This window comes from Canis lupus, chromosome 4 (assembly GCF_011100685.1).
Source record: "Canis lupus familiaris isolate Mischka breed German Shepherd chromosome 4, alternate assembly UU_Cfam_GSD_1.0, whole genome shotgun sequence".
NCBI lineage: Eukaryota > Metazoa > Chordata > Mammalia > Carnivora > Canidae > Canis > Canis lupus.
In genome coordinates this window covers 24553102-24580398 of record NC_049225.1, presented here as the reverse complement: position 1 = coordinate 24580398, position 27297 = coordinate 24553102, and the positions used below count along the sequence as shown (strand labels likewise).

The window sequence follows — 27297 nt, the reverse complement described above, 5'->3', positions numbered from 1 at the left end:
TGCTAGAACATCTTGAGTATAGTTTGGAGGGAGGCAAGCAGGCTTTCTTAAAGGTGGTGATGCCATATCACAGATAGATTTCTGGTTACCAGAAGTGGAGGTCATCAACTTTCAGTAAACTCATTTATTTCATTCTGTTCGTTTTTCTCAAGCAGTTATGAGTTTTGCAAGGGGCAGAGAAAAGGATAAGGAAGGATACCTCTTTAGGGCAGCCCTGATGGCCCAGCGGTTTGGCGCTGCTTTCGGCCTGGGGTATAATCGAATCCCACGTCAGGTTCCCTGCATGAAGACTGCTTCTCCCTCTGCCTGTGTCTCTGCGTCTCTCTCTTTCTCTCTCTCTGTCATGAATAAATAAAATAAAATTTAAAAAAAGGATATCTCTTTAGCAGAGAGCTGATCTATTTCAAGTTTTCCGGACTTCTGTTTTCATATTGTGAACATTCTCTTGGTTTGTTTGAATGTGTTTTTTTTTTTGCTTTTTTTTTTTTTAACTTTTATTTATTCATGATAGGCACACAGTGAGAGAGAGAAAGGCAGAGACATAGGCAGAGGGAGAAGCAGGCTCCATGCACCGGGAGCCTGACGTGGGATTCGATCCCGGGTCTCCAGGATCGCGCCCTGGGCCAAAGGCAGGCGCCAAACCGCTGCGCCACCCAGGGATCCCTGAATGTTTTACTTAATATTTACCCCAAAGACAAAATAGTTTTGAAAAATGCAAGAAAGAAATGAGGGGGCAGACCTAGAAAAATACTCCCCCAGCCCAACTAAATGGCCCTCTTTCTAATTGAGTGCTATTAGAAAAAGAAAAGGACTTAATTTAATTTAAATTTTAAACAAAGATCATTAATGTACTTTTAAATACCACCTCATCCCAAGTACTACTTATTCTTTACTTTCTCAGAACCCTAATGTCTGGGGTGTGAAGGGCCATCTCTATTTTCTAAGTGGAAATCACGCTGAAGCCAAGGCATGCTATGAACGAACTATTAGTTTTGTAGTGGATGCTTCTGAGATGCACTTCATCTTCCTGAGACTGGGGCAAATCTATCTGGAAGAGAAAGAGGTGAGGCATAGAGGATGGAGAGTAACCATGTAAATAAATCAAGTCATATTACTCAGCCATTAGAACGACAAATACCCACCATTTGCTTCAATGTGGATAGACTGGAGGGTATTATGCTGAGTGAAGTAAGTCAGTCGGAGAAGGACAAACATTATATGGTCTCATTCATACGGGGAATATAAAAAATAGTGAGAGGGATTATAGGAGAAAGGAGAGAAAATGAGTGGGAAATATCAGAGAAGGTGACAGAACATGAGAGACTCCTAACTCTGGGAAATAAACAAGGGGTGGTGGAAAGGGAGGTGTGCGAGGGGATGGGGTGACTGGGTGATGGGCACTGAGGGGGGCACTTGATGGGATGAGCATCAGGTGTTATACTATATGTTGGCAAATCGAACTCCAATAAAAAATATACAAAAACAAATAAATCAAGTCATGATCTGGAACCTGACCACTGTTCAAGCATTAACATCCATCTATGTGGACCAACATAGTAATGTGATATTGATACTTTTATATCCAAAAGTAAAGTGACTCAACCAACATCAGATAAACTAGTAATTACTAGAGCAGGATTCAAACCCAGGCAGTCTAATATTGGAGTCTGTAGTTTTAACCATTACGAAAGAAGGTTGTGTAGAACACAATAAATGTTGTTGTAGTTAATATTTAAGGTAACTTTCTTTTACTATCAGTATTGGAAACATTCTTTACTTAACTAATGGAAAATGTCAAAAGAACTTCTTCAAACTTCTTCCTTAACATAAAGGTTTGTATTTAATTCAGCTGAGGCTAACCTCATTCCACAGGGAACTCTAACTTAACTCTATAGCAATTACTCTCCATTTTAGAAATTACCCCAAGACCTTCTAAAAAATTTTTTTGTCCTTCTCTGATTGACTTACTTCACTCAGCATGATACCCTCCAGTTCCATCCACGTTGAAGCAAATGGTAGGTATTTGTCGTTTTATGGTCTCATTCATTTGGGGAATATAAAAAATAGTGAAAGGGAATAAAGGGGAAAGGAGAAAAAATGAGTGGGAAATATAAGAAAGGGAGACAGAACATGAGAGACTCCTAACTCTGGGAAACGAACTAGGGGTGGTGGAAGGGGAGGGGGGTGGCGGGTGGGGGTGACTGGGTGACGGGCACTGAGGGGGGCATTTGATGGGATGAGCACTGGGTGTTATTCTATATGTTGGCAAATTGAACACCAATAAAAATAAATTTATAATTTAAAAAAAGAATTTTTTTTGTTATGGGAAATTTCAAATACATACAAAGTATGGGGCACCTGGGTGGCCCAATCAGTTAAGCATCTAACTCTCCATCTCAGCTCAGGTCTTGAGCTCAGGGTTATGAGTTCAGCCCCTGCATTAGGCTCCATGCTGGGCATGGAGACCACTTATAATACAAAAACAAAAACCAAAAAAACAAAACAAAAACCCAAAAAACCCAAATACATACAAAGTAAACAGAATAGTAGAAATGAACCAACATGGACCCATCATCCCATATCAACAATTATCAACATTCTATTTTTTGACTCTGTGCTTTTGTTTTGACTTCATTCCATTTCTACCCCCAGAACACCCAATTCTCTATTTAAAATTAAACAATAGCAGCAACAAAAAGTTGCGATGCCTTATAATTTAAGTATGAAGGCCCACATAGGCTTGAAAGAGAAAATCACTATCCTAATGCGGTGAAATAAATAAGTTTTCTTTATGACATCATTGCAAGCTGCATCTGAACCTAGCTTCTGACTTATGTATTCACTAGGCAAGTAATTTCCCTAGGCAAGCAATTCTTAGGCTATTTGCTGAGGCTTACCTATAGTTACATCTCTCATATTGGAGATGCAAGACAAGAAGTGGTCTAATTGTTTTTGAAAGTTTGCTTTTTTAGTCTTTCTGAACGTTTCCTGTATTACTCAACACTAAAAAGAGATAAACTAGCAAACCATGAAGAAACCTAAAGGAAGCTTAAATACATATTAGTAAGTGAAAGTAGCTAATCTGAAAAGACTACATACTGTATAATTCCAACTGTGTGACATTCTGGAAAAGGCAAAACAGTAGAGACAGTAAGGAGATCAGTGGTTTTGAGGGGTTGGGGAAGGGAAGTGATGAATAGATGGAGCAGAGAGGATATTTAGGACAGTGAAAATACTCTAATAATAGATACACGTCATTATATCTTTGTCTAAACCTATAGAATGTATAATGCCAAGTGTGACCATGGACTTTAGGTGATAATGATGTATCAATGTAGCTTCATCACTTGTACAAAGGTACCACTCTGATGGGGGATGTTGATAATGGGAGAAGCTATGCATGTGAGGCAGCAGTGGGTATATGAGAAATTGCTGTATTTTTCTCTGTTTTTCTGTGAACCTAAAACTGCTCTTAAAAACTTATACCTTTAAAAAAATTGAGTGCTCATTTAACTTAGATTGAGATTTTGAGTACAATTGCAGAAGCCCCATAATTATCCTAGCAATATAGCATTTGAAACTTCCAGAAGAGCAATAGCTTAGTGGTGCTTTCTTTCTACAGTATGAAAAGGCAAAGAAAACCTATCTGCAAGCCTGTAAGAGATCACCTTCATGCCTTACCTGGCTAGGACTGGGAATAGCCTGTTATCGGGTAAGAAGATGAAGACTCAAGAATAGGCCTGTCAATACAACAGACCTTGATTCCTTGGTTTTCCAAGCACCCTGGGAGTTTGTAATGTTGGTGGGAAAAGTTACGTTTCAAAGGTGTTCAGTAAACTAAATAGTTGATCTGTACTATAAAAATAAAACATTCTTTAAAAATCCCACATGTAATCCCTCTCTATTCCTATTCTTACAGCTCCAATTCAAGCCTCATCCCTGCTTTATCTGCTAGGGTGATCTCCTGTCCTACCTCAATCCATCTCCCATATTTTTATTAAAGTGCTCTTTAAAATATGCAAATATTATGTTACTCCCCTACTTAAACTCTCCAATGGCTACCCTTTGTTTTAGAATAAAATTCAATATATGATTGATGCCTAGTCTTTAGTTTTATTTTCCCAAATCTCTCTCTTTTCTCCAGCCATACATGCATACTTAAGAGTTTCCTGACCACACCACACTCCCTTGTGCCTCCATGCCTTCATATATGATATTCCTTTTACCTGGAATGTCTTTCTTCACCTCGTACATCTAATAGACTCCTATTTATCTTTCAAGATTCATTTTAGTAATGTTTCCTCTCAAAATCTGTCCTTTAATTCCAGGGTAGAATTATTCCCATTTTCCTATGTCCCTCCACTAGATCTATATATGCTTTTATTATAGAAATGTTTATTTTGTATTGTAACTATGTGTTTGGGCTTTCATTTTTTTTTTTTTTTACATATGTGTCAGTGAACTCTTTGAGGGGTTGTATTTTATCTTTTTATTCACTTACTTAGCATACTACCTGTCACAGAATAAATCCTTAGCAAGTATAATTGATTGAATAATATTGGTTGAATAATGAATCAATATATTGATTCAAAATTGAATCAATATCTTAGAGACATTTAAAATGTGGACCAAAATATGGGCATTGCTGAAAGGCCATTCTTCATATTGTCTCAGGTCTAGAAACTCATAATTTTCTTTTCAAAACAGAAAAAACCAAAGAGCTACTCTACTGGGGAGAGGAGTGCCTTATTTCTTCCTTAGGTAATCTTTTGGAAAATTTTACAAAATTTTGATATCCCTATGTCCAGATAGGGATATCTGGACATATGATATCCCTATGTCCAGAGGATAGTGAGCATTCTAGAGCCTGAATATTGTACTGATTGCTCAAGATTGTACTATTAATAACTAATATTAGCATTTTGACGGGCTGATAGGACTTTAACCTTAAGAAAGGGATGCACAATGTAAAGGAAGAAATAATAAATGGATCTGACAGCCTACTGTGTTTGGGGAAATCACTGAATGATGCATACACAATAGTGAATGCTTCTGGTTTTCCAGTTCTGGCACCTGAAGCTCATTGATGCCTTGATGGAACTTCTGTAGAGGGAAGGCAGGAGAGAGGGATGTCAGTTGAGAGCCTAGCAGGCAGGACTCCAGATTTCCCTACCTGGATTTTTAATCCAAGTTCTTATTTTAACAGGTTCATATATTGGGCTACCACATAAGATTTTGTTTGAAGAAAGAGTTCTGAGCTAAAAATTTTATTTTTTTCTGAGCTAAAAATTTTAAAAACTGAAAACTGTTTGTATAGGTCACATTACCACTGTTATTTGGACATAGTGTTTTAAGCTAAACTAACTCCAGCTGGCTTAAGGGAAACTGCTCTGGCTTAACTCACACTTTTCTTTTTCTATCAAGTTGGAGGAGCTTACAGAGGCTGAGGATGCTCTCTCTGAAGCCAATGCATTGAACAACTACAATGCTGAAGTGTGGGCATATCTGGCTCTGGTCAGCCTGAAAGTGAGTGTTTATTAACCTTACACAATGCCCTTTTAGGGCAAAGATATGAGGAAGTAAGTAAATGGTCATCAATTCATGATAGTTGAGGTTTAGCGAGCTTTAGATTTGGTCATTATACTGATGATGAAGGAGGGGCCCAGTCTGAGAAGCACTTGGAATGTGCTCAAAAAATGATATACTCACATGTGTTTGTCTTGAAAGGGGATTGTAGAAATGAGAGCAAGCCATTTGGGCTTGTTGGTCACAGGTGAGCAGGAGTGGGATGGGCCAGGGCTTATTGCCAGCTGGGGTTCTTTTTTTTTTTTTTTTTTTTTTAATTTATTTATCATAGTCACATAGAGAGAGAGGCAGAGACATAGACAGAGGGAGAAGCAGGCTCCATGCACCGGGAGCCTGACGTGGGATCCGATCCCGGGTCTCCAGGATCGCGCCCTGGGCCAAAGGCAGGCGCTAAACCGCTGCGCCACCCAGGGATCCCCCATACATTGTTTTTTTAAATGTGATCTAGCATTGCTCACTTAATAGACTACAGTATAGTGTAAACATAACTTGTATATGTACTGGGAAACCAAAAAATCCATTTAGCTTGCTTTATTGTGATATTCACCTTATCGCGCTGGTCTGGAACAAAGCCCGCAATAGCTCTGAGGGATCCCTGTGTACTGAAGTTCTACCATGGCAATAACACACATACACACACAAAAGAAATTGGAGGAAAAGGATTAAAAGGAAGTTTAAAAACTGAAAGATATAATAAAATGTTTCACTACTGAAAGAACAGACCAAAAAAACAAAAACAAAGAATGGTGGTTACTGTTGGGTGGAAAAGTTGGGGAACAGAGTAGATAGGGACAGGGTTAGCAACCCCTCTTAAAGTATATCTTAGGGGCACCTGGGCGGCTCAGTTGGTTGAGCATCTGCCTCCTGCTCAGGTCATGATCCCAGTCTTGGGATCGAGTCCCAAGTCTGACTTCCTGCTGCGGGAGGGGGGCCTGCTTCTCCCTCTGCCCCTCCTCCACTCATGCTCTCTCAAATTAATAAATGAAATCTTTTTAGAAAATGTATATTTTATTATCTCCTTTTGATTTTTTATTATGTATATATATTATCTATTCAATAAAGATTAACACAGAAGAAGTGGATTTGAAAGGTTGCTGCATAAAAGATTAACATAAGACAATCAACATGAAAATCAAATACCATCAGGAACAGCCAATTTGAAAGTCTAACTTTAAAAATCCCATTTAGGATTTGTATGGGTAAAAGCATAAAACTTTATCGCAATGTATAAAGGAAGATCTAATATAGATATTATGTTCATTGACAGGAAAGTTTCAATAACATAAAGTTGAGAAAATTTCCCCAATATCTAATTTTAATACAATTCCAATAAAAATAATAACAGGTTTTTTTTTTTTTTTTTAGGAACTTGATCAAGTAACACTAAAATTCATTTGCCCCATAAAGGCCAAAATATAGCAATGACAATATGGACAGGGTAATAAGGAGTGAAGGTTTTTCTATGAATTATCAAGCCTTATAATGAAGCTCTAATAATTAAAACTCAGTGGTATTAGTGTAGCAATAGGAAAGTGGAACAGAATCGCTAGACAGAAGACCCACATATATATGGAAACAAGTTTTGATTAGATTTTGATTATTCAAAAATAATTGGGATAGCCTAGGAATTTACCCTGAAACTATTCCTCCAACAACGAAAAACTATACATGCACAAGATATTGATTACAGTATTATTGCAATTGCAAAATATTGTAAACAACATACATAGGACAATATTTGAATAAACTATGTTATATCCACAAATAGAGTACTATGCTGCTGAAAGAAATAATGGAGAAGATCTCTATGAACTGATATGGAGTGATTTCCAGGATATATTTTTCAATAAAAAAAAAAACCCACTAAAGTGCAAGATTTTCTATAGTACATTACCCATTTGTATAAAAAAGAAGGAAAAAAAGAAATCATATACATATTGGCTCACTTGTGCAAAAAAAAAGAAAAAAGGAAGAAAAAAACAGAGATTAATGAGAGTGTGTTCTATAGTTCATGGGCAGACATAGGGTAGAAGGAAGGGAGAGAATGCGGGGGTGACCCTTTGTACCTCTTTGTTACAGATCTGACTTTTGGAACCATGTTAGTTTCATTTTTTTTTTTTAAAGAAACAAAATCAACAAGAAATGGGGAGATTGTATAATATCATAACAACAAAACAAAACTTCCCATGAATAGCATAATAATACTGAAGGTGGGAAAAAGAGAACTAACTTAAGATACTTTTGAAAGATTATTTGAAATATATACTCTCAGACAAAAGAGAAAAAACTCCTCTATACAAATATTGGATTCCAGTTAGTAAGCTGGGTTTTTTTTTTTTTTTTTTTTTTTGCGGAGTCAGGAGTTAGCAGTTCTGAAATTACTAAGTATTCTATGATTTTCCAAATAAGAGATTATATTGTGGGTAATGGAAGCTAAGTGTCTCATTGTCAGAGGAGTTACAAATATGGAAACCAGGAAGATTGAATGATCTTGGAGGGTTAGAATTGAAGATATAAGCTCAGATTTGATGGATTTTATAAATAGATATTATATATAATTGGGGGATGCATGGGTGGGTATACCTAGTGCTCAGGTCTTGAAAATCTAAAAATTGGAGTCCATTAAAAGGAACTAGGAAATTTGCCCAGTTTATAAAAATAAAAGAATCATAGGCTTATTTGAAACGGCTGATTTTAGAACTGGGATAGGGAAAATCAAGATGAGACCGGAATTTCTTGTTGGAGCAAAGTAAAAAGTGCTCAAAGATTGAGACATAACAAAAACACAAAGGGAAAAAACAAAAAACAAAGGAACTGGCTGGCCTAAAGGGGAGCCCCCACTGTCCCTAGTCAAGGATTACAAATGAGAATCTATGAGCCCACAGTAATATAATTGAACAAATAAATGAATGGTAGAGAAGAAAGCTTATAGTGAAAGGCCAACTATTAAATGAGTAAGGAATTAAGGAATTAGAAAATCACAATTTGGAAACGACCATAATAATATTCAGGGAATAGTCACCAATGTATCCTGAAATTATGGATGTTTTTATGGAGTAAGAAGATCTTTACAGTCTCAAAGTATTTCCCCATGAGGTATTTATTTATTTTTCTTTTTTTTGATATTTATTAATTATAAAGGGGAACATAGTGAGGTTATAGTAGAAAAATGAAAAAAATAAATAAAAAATAAAAAAAAAAAAGAAAAATGTAGCAGATAACAATCTAAACAAAGGATCAAGGTTACCATCACCAGTATTGGGATAAACAGCATGTACCTCCTGAAAGGATGCAGCACAATGTCATTTTTGTGGTATTCTTGCCAAAAGTTCAGAACCTGATATAATCATGAAGAAACATCAAACAAATACAAATTGAGGAGTATATTACAATTACTGTCCTTGATGCTCTTCAGAAATGCTAATGTCATGAAACACAGACTCAAGAGCTGTTCCAGATTAAAAGAAAGGCTGAGAATGTGAATTTTGAATTCAAGGCATGATGCTAGATTTTATTTTGCTATAAAACACATTTTGGGGGAGCGCCTGGATGGCACAGTTGTTTAAACATCTGACTCAGTTTCAGAGCAGGTCCTTATCCCAGGGTTGTGGGATTAGGCCCTGCATCAAGCTCTGCACTTGGGTTGGAGTCTGGTTGGGATTCTCTCTCCCTGTCCCTCTTCCCCTCCTGCTTGTGTTCTCCTCCCGTTCTCAGTCTCTCTCTCTCTAAATAAATCTTTAAAAAAAAAAAAAAAAAGACATTTTGGGGATATTTGGAAAAAATCAGAATGAGGTATACAAATAAGACAATAGTATTATATTTGTACTAATCTGCTGATTTTGATAATTGTACTGTGGCTGTGTAAGAGACTATCCTTGAAAACATATACTGAAGTCTAAAATTGCATCATTCTGCAATTTACTTTCAAATGGTTCCAGAAAAGTTAAAATATATACTTATGTGTGTGTGTATGTGTGTGTACAGAGAGAATTATTCATGTAACTTTTATTTAACCTGAAATTATGTCAGAGAAAGGGAATTCATTAATATAATGCAAATTAACACCACATTACATATCCACTAGAATGGCTTAAATCAAAAACTTTAACAATACCAAATACTGACAAGGATATGGAGAAACTGGGACCCTCATAGATTGCTGGTGGGGTTACAAATTGGTACGGCCACTTTAGAAAAGTTTGGCAGAGTCTTAAAAAGTTAAACATACACTTACCATATATCCAATGATTCCATGTCTCTATATATAGTCAAGAAAAGTGAAAACATATGTCCACACAAAGATTTCTGTATTTCATTGCAGCATTTAATAACAAAGACTGAAAACATTCCAAATGTCCATCAGTGAATTGATAAACAAATGTTGTATATGTATACCATGGAGTACTACTCAGCAATAAAAATGTAATTCTGGGGACACCTGGCTGGCTCAAATAGTAGAGCAAATGACTATTGATCTTAAGGTTGTGAGTTCAAGCCCCATGTTGGGTGTGGAGTCTACTCAAGAAAAAAATGAAATTATGATTTATGTAACAATATGAATGAACTTCAAAAACACTATGTCAAGTGAAAGAAGCAAGACACAATAGATCATATGTTATTTTATTTAATTTATAAGAATTTAGGGAAACTATTGAGATAAAAAAGATCTCTAGTCCCCTAGGGCCAAGGGTGGCAATTGGGATTGGCTGCAAACAGGAATGAAGGAACTTTTTGGGAGTGATAGAACTCTTCTAAAACTGGATTGTGGTGATGGTTGCACAATTGAACTATAAAATTAGTGAATTTTATATGTAAATTATACCTCAATAAAGCTATTTTTAAAAAAATGAGGAACAAATGGATTATTCAATAAATACTGATTGAGCAACTGGCTTTCCATATGGAAAAAATTAGTTCCCTACATCACACCAAACACACACACACACATACACACACACTTCCAGCTGGTTTAAAGGCCTAAATCCTAAAATTTTAGATTGCTTACAAGAAAATACAGAGAATACCTCTATAGCCTCAAGGTATGCAAGCTTTTTCATGACCATAAAAGCACTAGCCAAAAAAATATCAATAAATTAACAACTTTAAAGTTGGAAACTCATGCATAACAAGACACTAAAACCTTAAGGACTTTATTATAAATACTTACAACATTTTAAACATTGTATTTAAATTCAATTAATTAACATATAATGCATTATTGGTTTCAGAGGTGGAGGTCAGTGATTCATCAGTCTTGTATAACACCCAGTGCTCATTAATTATATCACATGCCCTCCTTAATGCCCATCTCCCAGTTATCCTGTACCCCACCCCTCCCCTCCAGTGACCCTCAGTTTGTTTCCTATGATTAAGAATCTCTTATGATTTGTCTCTCTGTCAGATTGTGTCATTTTTCATTTTTTCCTCTCTTCCCCATGATCCCATTTGGTTTCTTAAATGCCACATGAGTGAGATCATACAATTATCTTTATCTGATTGACTTAGTTTGCTTAGCATAATATCCTCTAGTTCCATCTACATGACTGCAAATGGCAATATTTCTTTTTTTGATGGCTGAGTAGTATTCTATTGTATATATATGCCATATCTTTTTTTTTTTAATTTTTATTTATTTATGATAGTCACAGAGAGAGAGAGAGAGAGGCAGAGACACAGGCAGAGGGAGAAGCAGGCTCCATGCACCGGGAGCCTGACGTGGGATTCGATCCCGGGTCTCCAGGATCCCGCCCTGGGCCAAAGGCAGGCGCTAAACCACTGCGCCACCCAGGGATCCCTATATGCCATATCTTTATCCATTCATCCGTCGATGGACATCTGGGCTCTTTCCATAGTTTGGCTATTGTGAACATTGCTGCTATAAACATTGGGAAGCAGATGCCCCTTCAGATCATTATATTTGTATCTTTGGGGTAAATAGTCAATAGTGCAATTGCTGGGTTGTAGGGTAATACTTGTAACATCTATAACAATAACAGTTTACAGAGTTATATAATATAGCTATTATATAAATATGTCCTGCAATAAGGGAAAAAAAATCTTTCAATCTGATTGAAAATTGGTCACGGGTCACCTGGATGGCTCAGTCAGTTAAGCGTTGGACTTTTGATTTTTGGCTCAGGTCACGATCTCAGGGTCATGAGATCAAGCCCTACTTCGGGCCTTGTGCTGGGTGTGGAGCCTGCTTGGGGTTCTCTCTCACACCCTTTCCCTCTTCCCCCTCTCGAAATAATTAAAAAGAAAGGAAAATGGTCACAGGATAGGAATATACAGTTTGCTGAAGTAGAAATCATAACAGTTAGTAAACGTATGAAAAGAAGTTCTGCCTCACTTGTAATCATGAAAATGCAATTTAAAATGACAATGTGATAAGGCACCTGGGTTACTCAGTCAGTTAAGCGTCTGCCTTCAGCTCAGGTCATGATTGCAGGACCCTGGGATTGAACTCCTGCTCAGCAGAGCCTGCTTCTGCCTCTCCCTCTGCCTCTCCCCTCCATTGGTGTGCTCTCTCTCTCTCTCAAACAAAATGTTTTTAAAATGCAATGTGACAGGAATTCACACCCATCAGACTGGCAAAAATTAGTCTGATATTATCAACTTTAATAAGGATTCTCATAATTGCTAGTGCATAGAAGTTGGTGCAACTACTTCAAAGTGCAATATGGTATTATTTACACAAATTCATAGCTACAACTTAGCAATTTTATATCTAGACACATTTCTAAGAAAAATACCAGAAGACATGTACACGAATGTTTACTGTAGCATTTTCCATAATAGCAAAAAAAAAAAAAGTCTTTTCAAAATTGTTTTGGCTGTTCTGGATTCTCACATCATTTGGACTTCTGCCTCCCTGTGGCAGAAGTGAAACAAAGGTAATGGTACTGGAAAGGAAGATGTGCTAGAAAATGAACTGAAATTCCATGAACTTCAGGTGAGCAAATCTTTGAAGTGTGGATATTATAGGAAGGTCTTTTAAATAATGAAAGTTTTGTGAACTAGTAAAAATTTTCCATGAATTAGCACTGATCAGGAAATTAAACTAGATATTCACTAACTTTCTTTCTAGCCTGAACATTCTATACTTTTCATATTTGTTCAATATTCTGTTATGCATGTAGTTCATATTTATGTATTCCCAAGTAACACTGCATACTCGAACTTGTTAAGCACAAACTTGTTAAGTATAATAGTGGATTCATATTTTTCTCATTTAACTCCTAGATGAGCGCTTCATGCAAAGAATAACTGGGAGGAATATTTAGTGTCCTCATCCCATATCCAGATCTATGTGGAAGGAATTCGTCTCTGCTTGTTCTTATGTATAAAGGCAGGATAAAGCATAATATAGTTAAAAACTTGGACTCTGGAACCAGGCTGCATTGTTTAAAACGTAGCTCCTCCACTTATTAGCTTCATAACTCTGGGAAGTTACTTAACCTCTCTGTGCCTACGTATTTCCATCTGTAAACACAGAATTATAAATTTTGTCTCCTAGAGTTGTTTTGAGGATTAGGAATGAAAGTATGTAAAGGACTTAAAACAATGTAAGCACCTAAAACAAAGTACACCACAAAGTAAGCATTATATATATTTTAGCTATTATGAACAGAATGGCTTCAATCCTGAGAGAGACAAGTGATTCATGAGGCTTTTGGGGGCAGGGGGAGATGAGAGACCAAGTTCTCTTTAAGCTTGTTTTCATTTTAAAAATTTTATTGTTTTTTTATTGTATTATTATTTTTTAATGTAGGCTCCACACCCAATTTGGAGCCCAGTGCAGGGCTTAAACTCACAACCCTAAGATCAAGATCTAAGCTTGAGTCAGACACTCAACTGACTGAGCCACCTAGTTGCCCCTCTTTAAACTTTTTGAAATGAATATATATATAATGGAAAAGATTATTAAGAAGGTATGGAATCCTGTTTTGGTAGAAATGTTTGTGGCAACGTCCTTTCCCACCATAGTGTTTATAATAAATCATGAGCTGCTGTTCTTTTTTTCAGGCTGGACGGCAACTGGAAGCTGAGCAGGCCTATAAGTACACAATGAAGGTATGATACAGATGCCCCTGAAGTTTGTACTGTACTAAGGTTGGAAAACTAGGAAGAAGATGCTGCTTAGTTCAGGACTTTACAGCATTTCAGGATGTGAATATTTTCCAGAGGCTTTTCTTCTCATCTTTGCCATTATCATACAGCTGGTGGGTTTGCAATAACCCACATATTAATATGGGGGATCTTTTTTCTACCTCTTTAGAGAATTTGGTTTAATGGAAAGATAAATAGCAAGGGAGTCAGTAAGCCTGAATTATGGTCCTAGTTTTGCCACTAACTTTACTCTATCTTCTTTCAGCCTCATTTTCATCATGTGTAGACTGAAGGTACTGGTCAGCAAACTTTGTATAAAGGGAAAAATAATATTTTAGGCTTTGTGGGCTAAACTGTCTCTATTGCATCTACTACCCTCTGTCCTTGTAGTCCAAAGGGAACCACAGACAACACATAAACAAATGAGCATGACTGTATTTCAAACAAAAGTTTACTTAACAAAAACAGCAAGCTAGATTTGGCTCATAAGTAGTAATCTGCCAATCCCCGGCGGAACATCTATTCTATTATGAATCACAGTTTACAAGTGGCTTAAACAAATTAGGAATTTTATTTTTCTCATCTACTGAAAAGCCCAGGGCTGGTACCAGAGCTCCACAATGTCACCAGGAGACCCAAACTCTATAGCTTTCTGCTCCACCAGTCATAGCATGCTGTCCCCATCCTTCATAGTTGCAAGACAGCCATTGTAGCTTAAGCCACCATATACATGTTTCAAGCACAATAAAGAACAAAAGGGAGGCAAGAACAAAGAGGATATGCTACTAGCTATTTCACCTCCCTTTAAGAAGCAATGACTTTACAGGAATAAAAGATATAGTACAGGGAATATGGTCAATGGTATTGTAATGTATTGTAATAGTGTTGTGTGGTGACAGACGGTAGCTATACTTGTGAACGTAGCATAATGTATAGACTTCAGAATCGTATGTTGTGTACCTGAAACATGGTGTGTCAACTATACTCATATAAAAAAGGATGTTTAATTCACATGTAAAGAAAATAATTTCCAGAGAGAAGAATCTACTTTTGAAAAAAAAAAAAAAAAAAAAAAAGAAGCAATTACTTTAGTTTACATTTAATTGGCCACAATTGGGGATCCCTGGGTGGCTCAGTGGTTCAGCGCCTGCCTTTGGCCTGGGGTGTGATCCTGGAGTCCCGGGATCGAGTCCCGCCTCGGGCTCCTGGCATGGAGCCTGCTTCTCCCTCTGCCTGTGTCTCTGCCTCTTCTCTCTATCATGAATAAATAAAATCTTAAAAAAAAATTGGCCACAATTGGTTGTAAGACTACCCCTAGCTCTAAAAGAAGAAAATGGAGTTTAGAGGGCTGCATTCCTGCCCTGAAAAAAATGATTTTGTTAGTAAGAAAGAAGAGAGTGGGTATTCACAAGGCAACTAGATATCTCTACTACACATTTAGAGTCTAAAATTAAATTCAGATCTAGTATCTTTGATTCCTATGACTTGCCAAATTATAATATTGTAGTCAAAATAGACTGGGTGATAATGAGAACTATCTAAAAATACTTTATTAAAATTATTTAACAAAAAAATACATAAACTGCGAATGTTCATACCACTTGCATTTTCATAAAGTGAACATGTCCATGTAATCAATCAGCCCTGAGTTCTGAGGTTCTTTTAATGGAGTTATCATGAAAAAGGGCATATAGGAAGAGCCCAATCTCATGCCAAGGAACTATATTCTTTAACTATGGCCCAGTAAATGATAGGTCTACACATAGATATATCACGTATGATATGTATCCTCTCCTTCCTTCTCATGCAGCTGAAACTCAAAGATGAGACTCTGCTTGCAGAGATCCACATGGTACAGGAGACAGTTGGCTTTGGAAATCCATCTTTCTGACCTCCTTCCAGCTGAAGAATGTTCTGTATGGGACTCGGAGCTCCTTTCCTTCCCACAGAAATTAAACTCTGGACGTCGTGAAAAATAAGGCTTGGGGATGGAGAATACTGTAAGCAGAAACCCATTCATTTACTTCCGTTGGCTGTCTTATTGAATGGCTGTTACTGGATATTTTACAGGTTGACACTAACTGGATGACAATAAAAAAGATTCAAAATTCACCAGTGTGGTTCTGCAGTTAATTAAGGTCTACTGAGCTATATGTAAGAATGTATTTATTTACATAATTAAGGTAAAGTGGGTTCATTATTAGGGTTTCTGGTAAAAGCCTATCAGGATCACTCCTGTAAGTCAACTACTAAGGTCTCTTGCTAGGTTCACTTCTTGGATTTCTAAGGTGGTTCCAAAGGAGAGTGCTATGCTGGGTCACTGTATTAAAACACATTAGTGGTGGCCAAACTCTGGACCCAATGGTGAAAAGAGCTGGACAGAAGTCTTTGTTGAGGATGGAGGTACGGACTACCTCTCACCACGGTTACCTTCGCGGATCTAAATCACAAGGGCTCCAAGAAGAGTCCATTAACTTATAATAGATGCAAACCTCAAATGAGGCCAGTGTTCTAGGGCTAATGACAAAGGAACTATCCCCCTGGATGACTGCATAGCAAAACCAGAAATAAAGACTCCTCTTCCTTAATTTTTTAAAGACGGTGCAGATAATATGACGGAGACCTGGGAGACCAGGTGAGAGGCATTTTAATAAACACAGAAGAATAAAATAAACCTTCCATTCATTTACAGTCCTCGTAACGGACGTGGCTCTAACGCCGCTTCCTTTTAGAGGCCTTCCGGAAGCACCAAGGAGGCTTCAGGCTGCCTCCCCGCCTCCTGCCCCAGGACTGAGTACTGACCACCCTTACGGCCTCTGGTGTCATCGCAGCGCCTCCCCACGTGACCGGGGGCTTCCATCCGGCGGGAACCGCGCCCCCTCAGCCTGGCGTTCGGAGCTATGGCTCTAGCCAGGTGCGCGAAACACGTGCGCTGGAGGATGGATTTGTGGAGCACTTTAGCCCTTCGGGCCGCTCCCCAGGATCCTCCCGATACCGCTCGCTCCGCCAGGAAACCACAGTCCAGCGAAGGCCGACTGCGCCCACACAGGTTTGCTCACGCTTCCACCCCAGCGACACGCAGGTTACAGCGCGACTTTTTTGCGGCAGTTTAGGTTCGTTAGGGTTCACAGCGTTGCATTATGGGAAATATAGGGGCGGGAGAGCGGAAGGGGCGGGGCAAGTGGGTCCTGCGCTTCCCGCTGCGAGGCTCTAGGCTCGGGGTGTCGCGGTGTGGCCGTCTCCGCGTTGGTCCTCCGCCCCGCCCGACGGGCGGCAGCGCGCTCGGAGGCGCGGCAAGGGGCGCACGGGAGTCGGCGCCCGCCGGCTGCACCATGGTCCAGCTCAGTGAGTGACCTTCCGGGCGGTCGCGGGGGCCGGGAGCAGGGGAGCCGATGAAGCCGCTCTCCTAGGCGAGCTGGAGGCAACCCGAACCTGCAGCGGCCGCACTGCCTTATGTCTGTCCGTCGCCTTAGGTTTTTCTCACTGAATCCTTCCCGAAAGTCTGTAAGTGGCTTTCAGTTGATAGGTGAGGCAGCTGAGGCGCCGCCGTGGTCTCTGTTACAGGCGGGCTGGTGTGGAGCGGCTTCAGGCGGTCGCTCTGGCTGCAGTGCATGGGAGGAGCTTCACGAAAATGTAGTAGCCAAGCCGGGTCGACAATAATGGGTGGATGTAAGGATGGATGCTTCAGTCGAGGAAGGGGCTTGTTTTATCTGCCTCATTTTGTTCCTCTTATGTACTCGGTGCTTGTGTCCTAACGACTTCTCTCTCTGCAGCTCCTGTCCTGCGCAAGGCCTACCACGGGGGCCACTTAACCATCCGCCTTGCCCTGAGCGGCTGTACCAACCGGCCTTTCTACCGCATTGTGGCTGCTCACAACAAGTGCCCCCGGGATGGCCGTTTCGTGGAGCAGCTGGGCTCCTATGATCCACTGCCCAACAGTCACGGGGAGAAAATCGTTGCTCTCAACCTAGAGCGGATCCGGCATTGGATTGGCTGTGGGGCCCACCTCTCTAAGCCTGTGGAGAGGCTTCTGGGTAACTCAGCTCTAGATTTGCTTCATTGAGGGGATTTTAAATTGAAGTCCGTTTCGGAATAAGAGTTAAGAGTGACTTTCGTTACCTCAGGCTGCTCAGGGCTAGAGTGAAAACCCGAGTTGTGATCTAATTGTCATTTTGACTGGAGACCTCTTTTGTGGGCTCTTTTAGGAGACTTTTCGATGAATGGGATTTTGTGTTGAAAATAGTAATAGCTTTTCTTGAATGAATATCTGTCTTTTTTTTTTTTTTTTTTTTCAAATCAGGACAATAGGAAGTAACATCCATTGTCTCCTTGTAGTAAATGGAGGGGAAGGACTGGGGGGAAGAGATAAGACAGTTTGGCAAGAGAGGAGCAGGTTTTAAATCCATGCTGTAGGTCAGGTCTCTGTTAGACCTCGGCTCTGTAAGGCTAAGCTCCCAGGGAAACCCTGGTTATACCATGTTATAATGAATGAAAATCCTGTTGCTTTTAGGTCTTTCTGGCTTTTTCCCTCTGCATCCCATGATGATCACAAATGCTGAGAGGCTGCGAAGGAAACGGGCACGTGAAGTCGTCTTAGCATCTCAGAAAACAGATACAGAGGCTACAGAAACAAAAACCAGCTGACTTCAGTGAGCAGAGAACATTGGGAGAAAGGTCAAAGCCATCTTAAAACACCTGTGCAGAGCTCTTAGTTTTATTAGATTTGGAGGTCAATAAATGGGAGTTTTCTGAGTCACGCATGCTCTTCTGGCCTGGCTTGAGCACGACTCAGGGAGAGATTTGTTCTTTCTGACATAGAGCTGGTCTAGGTACTAATTAGCTTTTTCAGCCTTCATCTGGAAGAGACAGTGGCTCTGGGGTGTGCTGGAGTTGGGCTGGGCCTTAGAACTCTTGGACAACTTTACAATCTGCTGCTTTCTAAGACTTCCCCGTTTGAAAGCTCCAGCCAGCCTGTCCATGATCCATCCTTGCAATTTCTTCCTTAATCATTTTTGGTCATCCCACTAGCTCAAGAATATAGTTACTTTGCTTATTAATATTTTGTGTATGTGAAATTGTAGATTTACATTTTCTTGTTTGACTCAATCTCAGATTTACAAGGGTAGATTTTTTATGAGCTTATAAGCTATGATAGCATACTTAAGAATGAGAAACTAGAAGAAAGGTAATAATGAACAATACCTACATACATTTTTGACCCTTTACAACTAAGATTATTTGTGAGGATTATAAGGTATCATGAAAGTGGGAAAGATGGTCTCCCTTTGTATTGATGGGAGATTGAGGTTCAGGGGTGGAAACATGCCCAACGCCATCTATTTTGATTTGGGCAGAGCTAAGATTCAGACCCCAATACGCATACCTGGAGAGCCCTTTCCAACATATTATATGGTCGGGGACAGGATTGGTGTGAGATGAGTAAAGATGAGGGGCTTTTCAAAAGTCCACTTAAAAAGCCAGTGATATGAGGTTTAGGTGTCGTGAGTTTGGTAACATACATGACTGGCTGTGGCCCAAGCCCAAAATGTCACATCTGCTTCACCAGAATTGCAGGACAATCACAAGCATGGATTACAGGGGTTTTGTGCACACTATAGATAATACAGATTTCAAATTCTGGCATAAGACTAGGATGTAGAAAATTTATAGAGGAGATACTAAAGCCCTATCAATGTACCAACTTATTTTATTCTCTGGGTTTTATATACTGAGAACAGTTACCAACCATAATGAGTCAAGTCTCTCCCAAGGTTGTCACTGGTTGGCCTCCCTTGCATTGAGGGGACTTCAAAGGCAGGGCAAGAACAGCTGACTACTTGGATTTGATCTTGGATCTGGGAAAGAAGAATGCTATGAAAACTATGGGCACTCTGGAAGTTAAAAATAATGTACTCTGGAGAGTTTAAGATCTTTGGATAAACTAGTTGCTAGAGCAGAGAATGATCATGAAAAACACTGACCAGTAATGGGAACTGCTGGGAAATGGGTTAAGGTATTTTGGACTACTGAGTTTCCACCAACTCAGGTATTCACTTTGTGCCCTGGTCTGTCTGTCCCCTGTGATGTGTATAGACATACTCCCTGTATGAGCTCATCCTGTCCCTGATTTCCAATTTTCTCTAGCTCTATGCTTGCTTTGCATCACCTGGCACAGTTTCTCACCATCTTAGTTGATTACATCAGCTTACTTGTTTCAAATCCAACATGCTCAAACCCAGCTCTGCACTTTAGAAAGCATTAAAAAAAAAAAAAAAAAAGCCTTTGCTTCAGCAGCTTTCTTTTTTTTCTTTCTTTTTTTTTTTCAGCAGCTTTATTTTTACTCAGATGAGGGTTTGGTCATGTTTTCTTAACCAAAGTGGAAGGTGATAAGGAACTGGAAGGTGAATGGGAATGATTCTGTAATGTTACAATTTTTAAAAGACTAGTATTTTGTGCTTTTAGTTTAGGCTTTTTTCTTGCAGGAATTAGGGAAGAGTACTTACCCAGCAGTCCCAACCTGTAGGTCTTAGAGTTTGTGTACTCTTGTCAGGATCATTGAAAAAGAACAACATTGAACCATGTCAGGTCTTCAAATGTCGGTGTTATGAACTTTTTTACTTAAAAAAAGGCAAAAGGCAATGTATGGTTCAGACGTAATATGGACATGCCATCTATTGAATGAGCTGCTGCACTGGGACACCGGGGAGAAGATAATCGCCAGATTTCTTAAGGGGAGGAGGGTGCAGCGGCCCCGACTCCCGCTCCGCTACCCAACACGCGAGGTCCCGCCCGCCGCTCCGACCTTCGGTTAAGTTCTGGCCACGCCCCCACTTGCAGCTGCCGTAAAGTGCGACGTCGTGGCCACGCCCTTCCGGCGCCTCTTGTGACGCAGTCACTCCCGGGTTTTTTTTTGCGCGGGAAAAGGAGGCAGTCTGAAGCTGTACCCAGTGTCGCGGAGGTTGCGGCGCCCTCCCTGGCTGCCGGCCATGGGGTTGCTGGAGCTGTGCGAGGAAGTGTTTGGCACCGCCGACCTGTACCGAGTGTTGGGCGTGCGGCGCGAGGCCTCGGACGGTGAGGTCCGACGGGGCTACCACAAAGTGTCCCTGCAGGTGCACCCGGACCGGGTCGGCGACGACGACAAAGAGGACGCCACCCGCCGCTTCCAGGTACGCGAGCCCCGGCTCCGCTGGCTGCCTGGATTTCTCTCGATCTCCTGGCCTGGTGTTTTCTAATCTTTATTTCTCGCAGCGCGGTTGCAGTGAAGGATGCAAGGGTGACTTTTGGATGCTCTTTCCTCGCAGATCCTCGGGAAAGTCTATTCTGTTTTGAGCGACAAAGAGCAGAGAGCGCTGTACGATGAGCAGGGAACAGTGGACGAAGATTCTGATGTGCTTAACCAAGATCGGGACTGGGAGGCCTATTGGAGGTTACTTTTTAAAAAGGTAGAGGAGTCTGGAGGTTTCTTTGATTATTCCAGTCATTCATTAAACAAACGATATATTGAAACGCTTTAAGGTATTGCATTTTGTGTTGTGTAGGAATGAGGAATTTGTTTCATTTTCAAATACAGATAAATATGTATACACACACGGGCAAGTATTTCCCAGGAGATAACACATTTGAAACAGCATAAATCACACATACATTTACTGAAATGAGTATTTAATTTCCTGCTGATGTAGAGCAAGTGTAGTGAAAAAGGTGAGGGTTTTTTATTTTCTAAGATAATGCTCCAGGGTCGCCTGGGTGGCTCAACGGTTGAGCATCTGCCTTCAGCCCAGGGCGAGATCCTTGAGTCCCAGGATCGAGTCCCAATCTGGCTCCTTGCATGGAGCCTGCTTCTCTCTCTGCCTCTCTCTCTCCCTCTCTCTCTCTCTCTCTCTCATGAATAAATACATAACATCTTTACCAAAAAAAAAGATAGTGCTCCATTTTACATATCTCTACCTGTAAGTCCTGAGTTCTGGGAAACTTCACGTAAATTTTCCTGGTCTGTAGTTTAGTAGTTGTGAAGATTGGGGGGAGAATTCTGGAAAAACTTTGGCATAGAAAGCGTGGTTCCAAAAAAAAAAAAAAGCGTGGTTCCTTGCAACAAATTCAATTCAAGCCACTGTTGTACTTGGGAAGAAACATCTCAATACCTAAATCTAGTTTTACTAGTATATTTTTTTTTAAATAAAATTCTCAATAAAATAAAATTCTCACAGTTAAAGTATATATCTCTTGTTTGTCCAGATATCTTTAGAAGACATTCAGGCTTTTGAAAAGACCTACAAAGGCTCTGAAGAAGAGCTGGCAGATATTAAACAGGCCTATTTGGATTTCAAGGGTGACATGGATCAGATCATGGAGTCTGTGCTGTGCGTGCAGTACACAGAAGAACCCAGGATAAGGAATATTATTCAGGAAGCCATTGATGCTGGCGAGATCCCCTCCTATAATGCCTTTGTCAAAGAATCAAAACAAAAGATGAATGCAAGGAAAAGGAGGGTAAGATTTTGAATGCTGTTAATTTATATCTTGATTGCTTTTAAAAATAATATGAAGGTATTTACAATAATAGAAATATATTTAAGTTTATTGAGACGAGAGTAAGGATTAACTCTATAGTTATATAGCTCTTTTCTTAATAAAATGAGCATACCAGTTCATCAAGAGCAACTTTTTTCCCTAGTATGTTGTGCTCAAGAAGATTTTGCTATGTGGATTGTTTAATATCATCTTAAGATAGCACTGAAATATTCTTCATATGGGCTAGTTCTTTTAGCTTTTTCATGGCATTGCTCAAAAAATAAAGTAATGGAGTCCAGATACAAAGGGTGGACGGACAGTGGTTCTCAGTTAAGAGACAGGGAGAGGATGGCTAAAACTTTTTTTTTTTTTTTTTGACTCTGTCTTGTGCATACAGATTTTCTGTTGTTTTTGTCCAGATTGATTCTTAAATTGGACCTAGAACATACATTTCTAAACAAATGATTTAGTTTATTTTGATGAAAGTGTCTTCCCAAACAAGCTTTGAGAGGAACACTTGTGAAGAATCAAGAATTGTGGCTTCTGTATCTTATTAAACTGTGGAATTGGTGAGGGTAGGAATGATGGCAGAGAAAAGGAGCTTAAGGATAGACAGCTGAGTTCTGGGAGGGCGTGGATTCAAGGTAGCTAGCTTGTGTCTTGTGGGGAAGACCAGACTGGGACTGAAGTAACCATAACCTGGCTTTCCCAGTAGGAGCTCAGTGGAGAGCAGTCTAAGAATTTAGATCTCTGGTGGGTACCTGAGGTAGGTTTCTTATTTTGTATGGCTAAATTGGAGGTGGAGGTAGTTCTGCAGTTTTGAGTCAATATACATACAGGGGGAAGCTGGTGTGTGTGTGTGTGTGTGTGTGTGTAGGCCCAGTGGAATGTATATCAAGATTATCATTTTTGGGGGTGCATCATGACTGGTTCAGTCAGTAGAGCACGTGGCTCTTAATCTCAGGGTTGTGAGTTCAAGCCCCACTTTGGGCATGGAGCCTAGTTTAAACAAAAAAAAAAAAATCATCATTTTGGCTCATAGGCTACATCTGTTTAGGCCCATGCTGACAGTTTAAGTTGATAATCATTTTCTCTGGTGAAACTGAGTACAACTGTATCCAATAATAGGATAGATATTAGCTTGAAGCTTCCAGAGAGTTGGGGGCAAGCAAATGGCATAGTTTTTTTTTAGAGAGACTCCAGCAAGCCTGGGGAGTAGGTATGCAGTATTAAAAGAAAGAAATTGAATACAAGGACTGAAAGTAGACAATGGAAGCTCTGTCCTTCTATTGGACTAACAAAATCCTAATGTATCACCATTCCTAGTATTAATAGCATTCATTGCTATTAGAAAATTTACTGGGGTTTGGAACCTGTTACAGTGTTGTTGAAAGAACGAACAAAACCATAATCTTTCCCAAGGTATTCTCGTGGTATTTTGCAATCCAGTGCCCTAGGAAAATTTGGCAGAAGGTGGCTTTGAAACTAGATAAAGAAAGGTAAAAACTGAATTCATTAGTGTCTATCCTACTTGGGAATTTTAAAGCAGGGTTAATCCCAAGGTACTGCCACTCATTACATGTAGTAAAAAGTGGGTTTCCAAAGGAGAGGAATTTGAGATGCCTGTATCCTGGCAACATTTTTTAAGGCATCCTTGGTTAAATGACCCTTCCTGGCTCCCTGGCATTTTGTTTCGTTCTTCTCACCTTGTGGTTAATGAATTCTAAGCTACTTGCTACCCTTAGCTAGTAAAAATGGGAAAACTCAAATGTTTATTGGAATCAGATCTACTGCACGTGCTCAGTGTTGTCTTTTAATGAATGACATATTTATGCAGTTGTGTCCTCCTTATCTATGCAGTTGTGTCCTCCTTATCTATATAATCCTCAAATTGAAAGGTTCTTACCATAGATTTGCTTTTGGGAAAGAGTGTATATTTTTAGTATATGTTAAGTTGCCGTGGAGTCTCACATGAGTTTCTGTTTTAGGCTCAGGAAGAGGCTAAAGAAGCAGAAATAAGCAGGAAGGAGTTGGGCCTTGATGAAGGAGTAGATAACTTGAAAGCAATCATTCAGGTAAACTTGGCAGATTGTCTTTGAAGGTTGTCACTACTTTCATGTTCTGATTTACTATTGATACTTTCTTTAGTGTATGATGTTGTGGGTATTTTGCTTCTTTTAAGACATATTTCATGTACCATGTTTTCATCCTTTTAAAGTGCGTAATTCAGTGGCTTTTAGTATATTCATCTAGTTGTATAACAGCACTAATTCCAGAACATTTTCATCACCTTAAAAAGAAACCCTTTGCTCATTAGCTGTCATTGCCTATTCTCCCTTCCACTAGCCTTTGACAACCAGAGTATTTTTGTCCCTGGATGGCCTTGTGTTTTGAAAGCTTGTGTTTTAACTTCTTAAACAGAGCAGACAAAAGGATCGGCAAAAGGAAATGGACAGTTTTCTGGCTCAGATGGAAGCAAAGTACTGCAAACCTAAACGAGGAGGGAAAAAAACGCCTCTCAAGAAAGAAAAGAAATAATGGAATTTTCTCATCAAAAGCCCTTAGGTGTTTGTTGGTGCCATTGTAGGCAAGGTACAGTCAAGATTTGAAGACAAAAGTCAGCCCTGCCCTTCAGAAAAGTTGTCTTTCCAGCCTAAATTATTGAGGTCAACTCTGTAGACAAAGCAGAATCTCAGCCTGATTTTAGTAATCCTAGAAATCCTGATATTTTTTGAGGTCCTGTATGAAGGAATTTGGCGGTGATTTTTGAGGGAGTGGGGGAGAGTAGTGTACTTCCTGGCAGCACTTGTCTCTGTGGATCTTCTGTACAAGGAACTCTTGTCTAGAATGTGGGTTTGTCCCGTACTGCCTTTAGCAGTTGTCATTTTGCAGGAGTGTGCATACAGCTGCAGAGCATTCAGAGTAGTGTGTGTGTGTGTGTGTGTGTGTGTTTATTAGAACAGTAACTCTAGCTAGAACGCTTTCAAAAACACTTGCTGGATATGTCTTTCAGATGTTTGCCATTTTGCTTTCAGGGTTAATATCCTTGAATAGATCCTCTCCTTTTTGTTTTATGAAGCCAGGTTTTATACTCTTCACTTGAAGTATAGGAGAAACAGATGTTAAGATTACTTCAGGTGTCTTTGTAAGACTTAATACATGATGAAATAAACAAGTTAAAAATGACTCTTAAGTTGTGAGGTCTTTTAAATGATCTCAGTGATCATTTAAACTATGATTTAGAAAAACTATAGATGCTGTTCAGAGAAGAGAGAAAAAAGTAAACTGAGTCAGCTTCATAATAGGTAGCCAGATTTACATAACATACAGAGAAGTTGTCCTGCCTGTAACTATTGAATGTCTGTCCTTAGGTGCAGATCTTGTTTGAACTTGCTTCCTCCTCTATAAAAACGTGTGGGAAGTTGGGCTAAATGACTTCTTAGAGGCTTCTTCTGACTCCTTTAACTTTGAAAGGCAGGCCATCTTGATCCATTGGTTTGTTATCATGCACTTATGGTATTGATTTGTGAGAATAATGCAGGGATGTTTACTTACATTTAGTTGAATTGGTGTGTACTCATTGGAATATAGAAATTTTTTGGGCAACTGATCAACTTAAAATCTCTGAATTACAGACTTATATATTCAATACCATATGCATAAAACAACCCTTTTGTTACTGAGTTTTATGTATGATAATTTATCTGAGGTAAGCACATGACACATTCTTAGTCTGTGATTACAGATTAAAAAATACTCTTTAATTGTATTAAAATATAATTTAATGCACGTTGTTTGAAGCATCTGTCTTCATCTGATACATATTGATATAATTAAAAAGTTACCCGTTTTCCACTCTGAAGATTTACAGTACGATCTAAAACTGATATGATCATCAAAATTAAAGTTGAATGAAATTTAAATAGAATAAATTTAAGCTATAATTAAAACCACTGCTGCATTTATGAGTGTCCTCCCAAAAAGGTCCATGGTGAAATCAGAAGAATGCTGAAGGTTCTGCATTTCTGCTCTTAAGATATGTTTATACTAATTACCAGTTTCTGAAATTTTAAGGTATTGCTGGCTCACTAATCGATCCTATAAATTTTTAAGTTTACTTAGAGTTCAAGGAGAAAATTTGGTAAGGTGAGTTAAATATATATATATGATTACTAAAGTCCTGTAAGAAGAAAAGCATAATCTGATAGGAAGCGGGCATTGTGAGGTTGAGCTGTCCTATCCGAAAATAAATATACATTATGACTTATTACATAAGTTACTTTATACCAGTATTCCACATTTGTATCTTTAGTTAGCTCCTCCAAATCTCTTTGTAAGATTGGACATCTAAAGAGAAAGCTGTAGGAATGACTTCTGTTGGATAAGTAACTCAGATTTTTGACAGCTCTGTCTCCTAAAAATGCCTTAAAAATGAGTACAACTCTCCAAAAATTCATACAAGCAGAAGTATTCTGGAGCCATTGACAATATCAAACAATCATTTGCTGCTTTTTGTGTATGTATAGCCTCATAGAATCCTGTAATAATTGAACCTGATCATTGTTAACAGACAACATGCGCAGTGATTTGGGGATAATTATTCATTCATTACATCTTTGGGTACAGATTTTACTGTCTAATAGAATAGGTTAACTTAATGCTGAAAGACAGTAACTAGAGAGAGAAACAGTACCTATGTAATCTTTGGCAGATACTCTTTTTTTCTCAGTTATACCAGATTAACGCGTCATGAAGATGGTTTTAAGTTGTCTCTTATATACAAGCTTTGCATCACAAGATGACTGAACATTGATTCGTGAATTTTTCTCGCGTGTTTCCTGCAGCCTGAAGCAGGTTCTTCTCATTTGCCCTATGGTCCCTGCCTGGTTCTAGAGACTGGTCCACCTCTGTTTTGAGATTTTGTAGATCCATGTAACTGAGGACCTGTCAGACAAAGATGACATCATAGAGTAATGTTAGTAGACATTCTAGATTTGACCATCTCAAGTTCATATCTAAGGGCTTTTTTTTTTTTTTTTAATCTTTATTTATTTATGATAGAGAGAGAGAGAGGCAGAGACATAGGCAGAA

General features: G+C 39.2%; 4 protein-coding genes and 1 long non-coding RNA gene across 21 annotated transcripts in view; 3 read left to right on the top strand and 2 right to left on the bottom strand.

The window, feature by feature from the left end:
• The window catches only part of CFAP70 (cilia and flagella associated protein 70), a 95364-nt gene extending 79557 nt beyond the window's left edge, over positions 1-15807 (top strand). For all 10 annotated transcript variants that reach the window (XM_038534317.1, XM_038534323.1, XM_038534322.1 and 7 more), the window contains 5 exons: positions 902-1063; positions 3623-3712; positions 5425-5526; positions 13612-13659; positions 15506-15807. In XM_038534317.1, the coding sequence (XP_038390245.1) occupies positions 902-1063; positions 3623-3712; positions 5425-5526; positions 13612-13659; positions 15506-15586 (483 nt within the window). In that variant the 3' untranslated portion in view covers positions 15587-15807. The remainder of the gene's footprint in view (positions 1-901; positions 1064-3622; positions 3713-5424; positions 5527-13611; positions 13660-15505) is intronic.
• LOC119871475 lies at positions 83-21349 on the bottom strand. 3 transcript variants are annotated; one of them, XR_005357960.1, is made up of 3 exons: positions 20199-21347; positions 19442-19550; positions 83-338 (listed from the first exon to the last, which is right to left on the bottom strand). It is a non-coding gene; the product is annotated as an uncharacterized LOC119871475 (long non-coding RNA). The 3 variants fall into 3 exon arrangements; XR_005357961.1 differs by lacking the exon at positions 83-338 and adding an exon at positions 6132-6196 and having other exon boundaries at positions 20199-21349; XR_005357959.1 differs by lacking the exon at positions 83-338 and adding an exon at positions 13411-14949 and having other exon boundaries at positions 20199-21346.
• On the top strand, positions 16821-18452 carry MRPS16 (mitochondrial ribosomal protein S16). Its single transcript, XM_038534333.1, has 3 exons — positions 16821-17040; positions 17469-17729; positions 18206-18452. The coding sequence occupies exons 1-3, from the start codon at positions 16836-16838 to the stop codon at positions 18337-18339; spliced, it is 600 nt and encodes a 199-aa protein (XP_038390261.1). The 5' UTR covers positions 16821-16835; the 3' UTR covers positions 18340-18452.
• DNAJC9 (DnaJ heat shock protein family (Hsp40) member C9) lies at positions 18793-26156 on the top strand. Its single transcript, XM_038534332.1, has 5 exons — positions 18793-20861; positions 20997-21137; positions 21931-22185; positions 24195-24281; positions 24628-26156. The coding sequence occupies exons 1-5, from the start codon at positions 20682-20684 to the stop codon at positions 24742-24744; spliced, it is 780 nt and encodes a 259-aa protein (XP_038390260.1). The 5' UTR covers positions 18793-20681; the 3' UTR covers positions 24745-26156.
• The window catches only part of FAM149B1 (family with sequence similarity 149 member B1), a 72400-nt gene continuing 71048 nt past the window's right edge, over positions 25946-27297 (bottom strand). For all 6 annotated transcript variants that reach the window (XM_038534330.1, XM_038534328.1, XM_038534327.1 and 3 more), the window contains one exon: positions 25946-27150. In XM_038534330.1, coding sequence (XP_038390258.1) covers positions 27077-27150 — 74 coding nt within the window. In that variant the 3' untranslated portion in view covers positions 25946-27076. The remainder of the gene's footprint in view (positions 27151-27297) is intronic.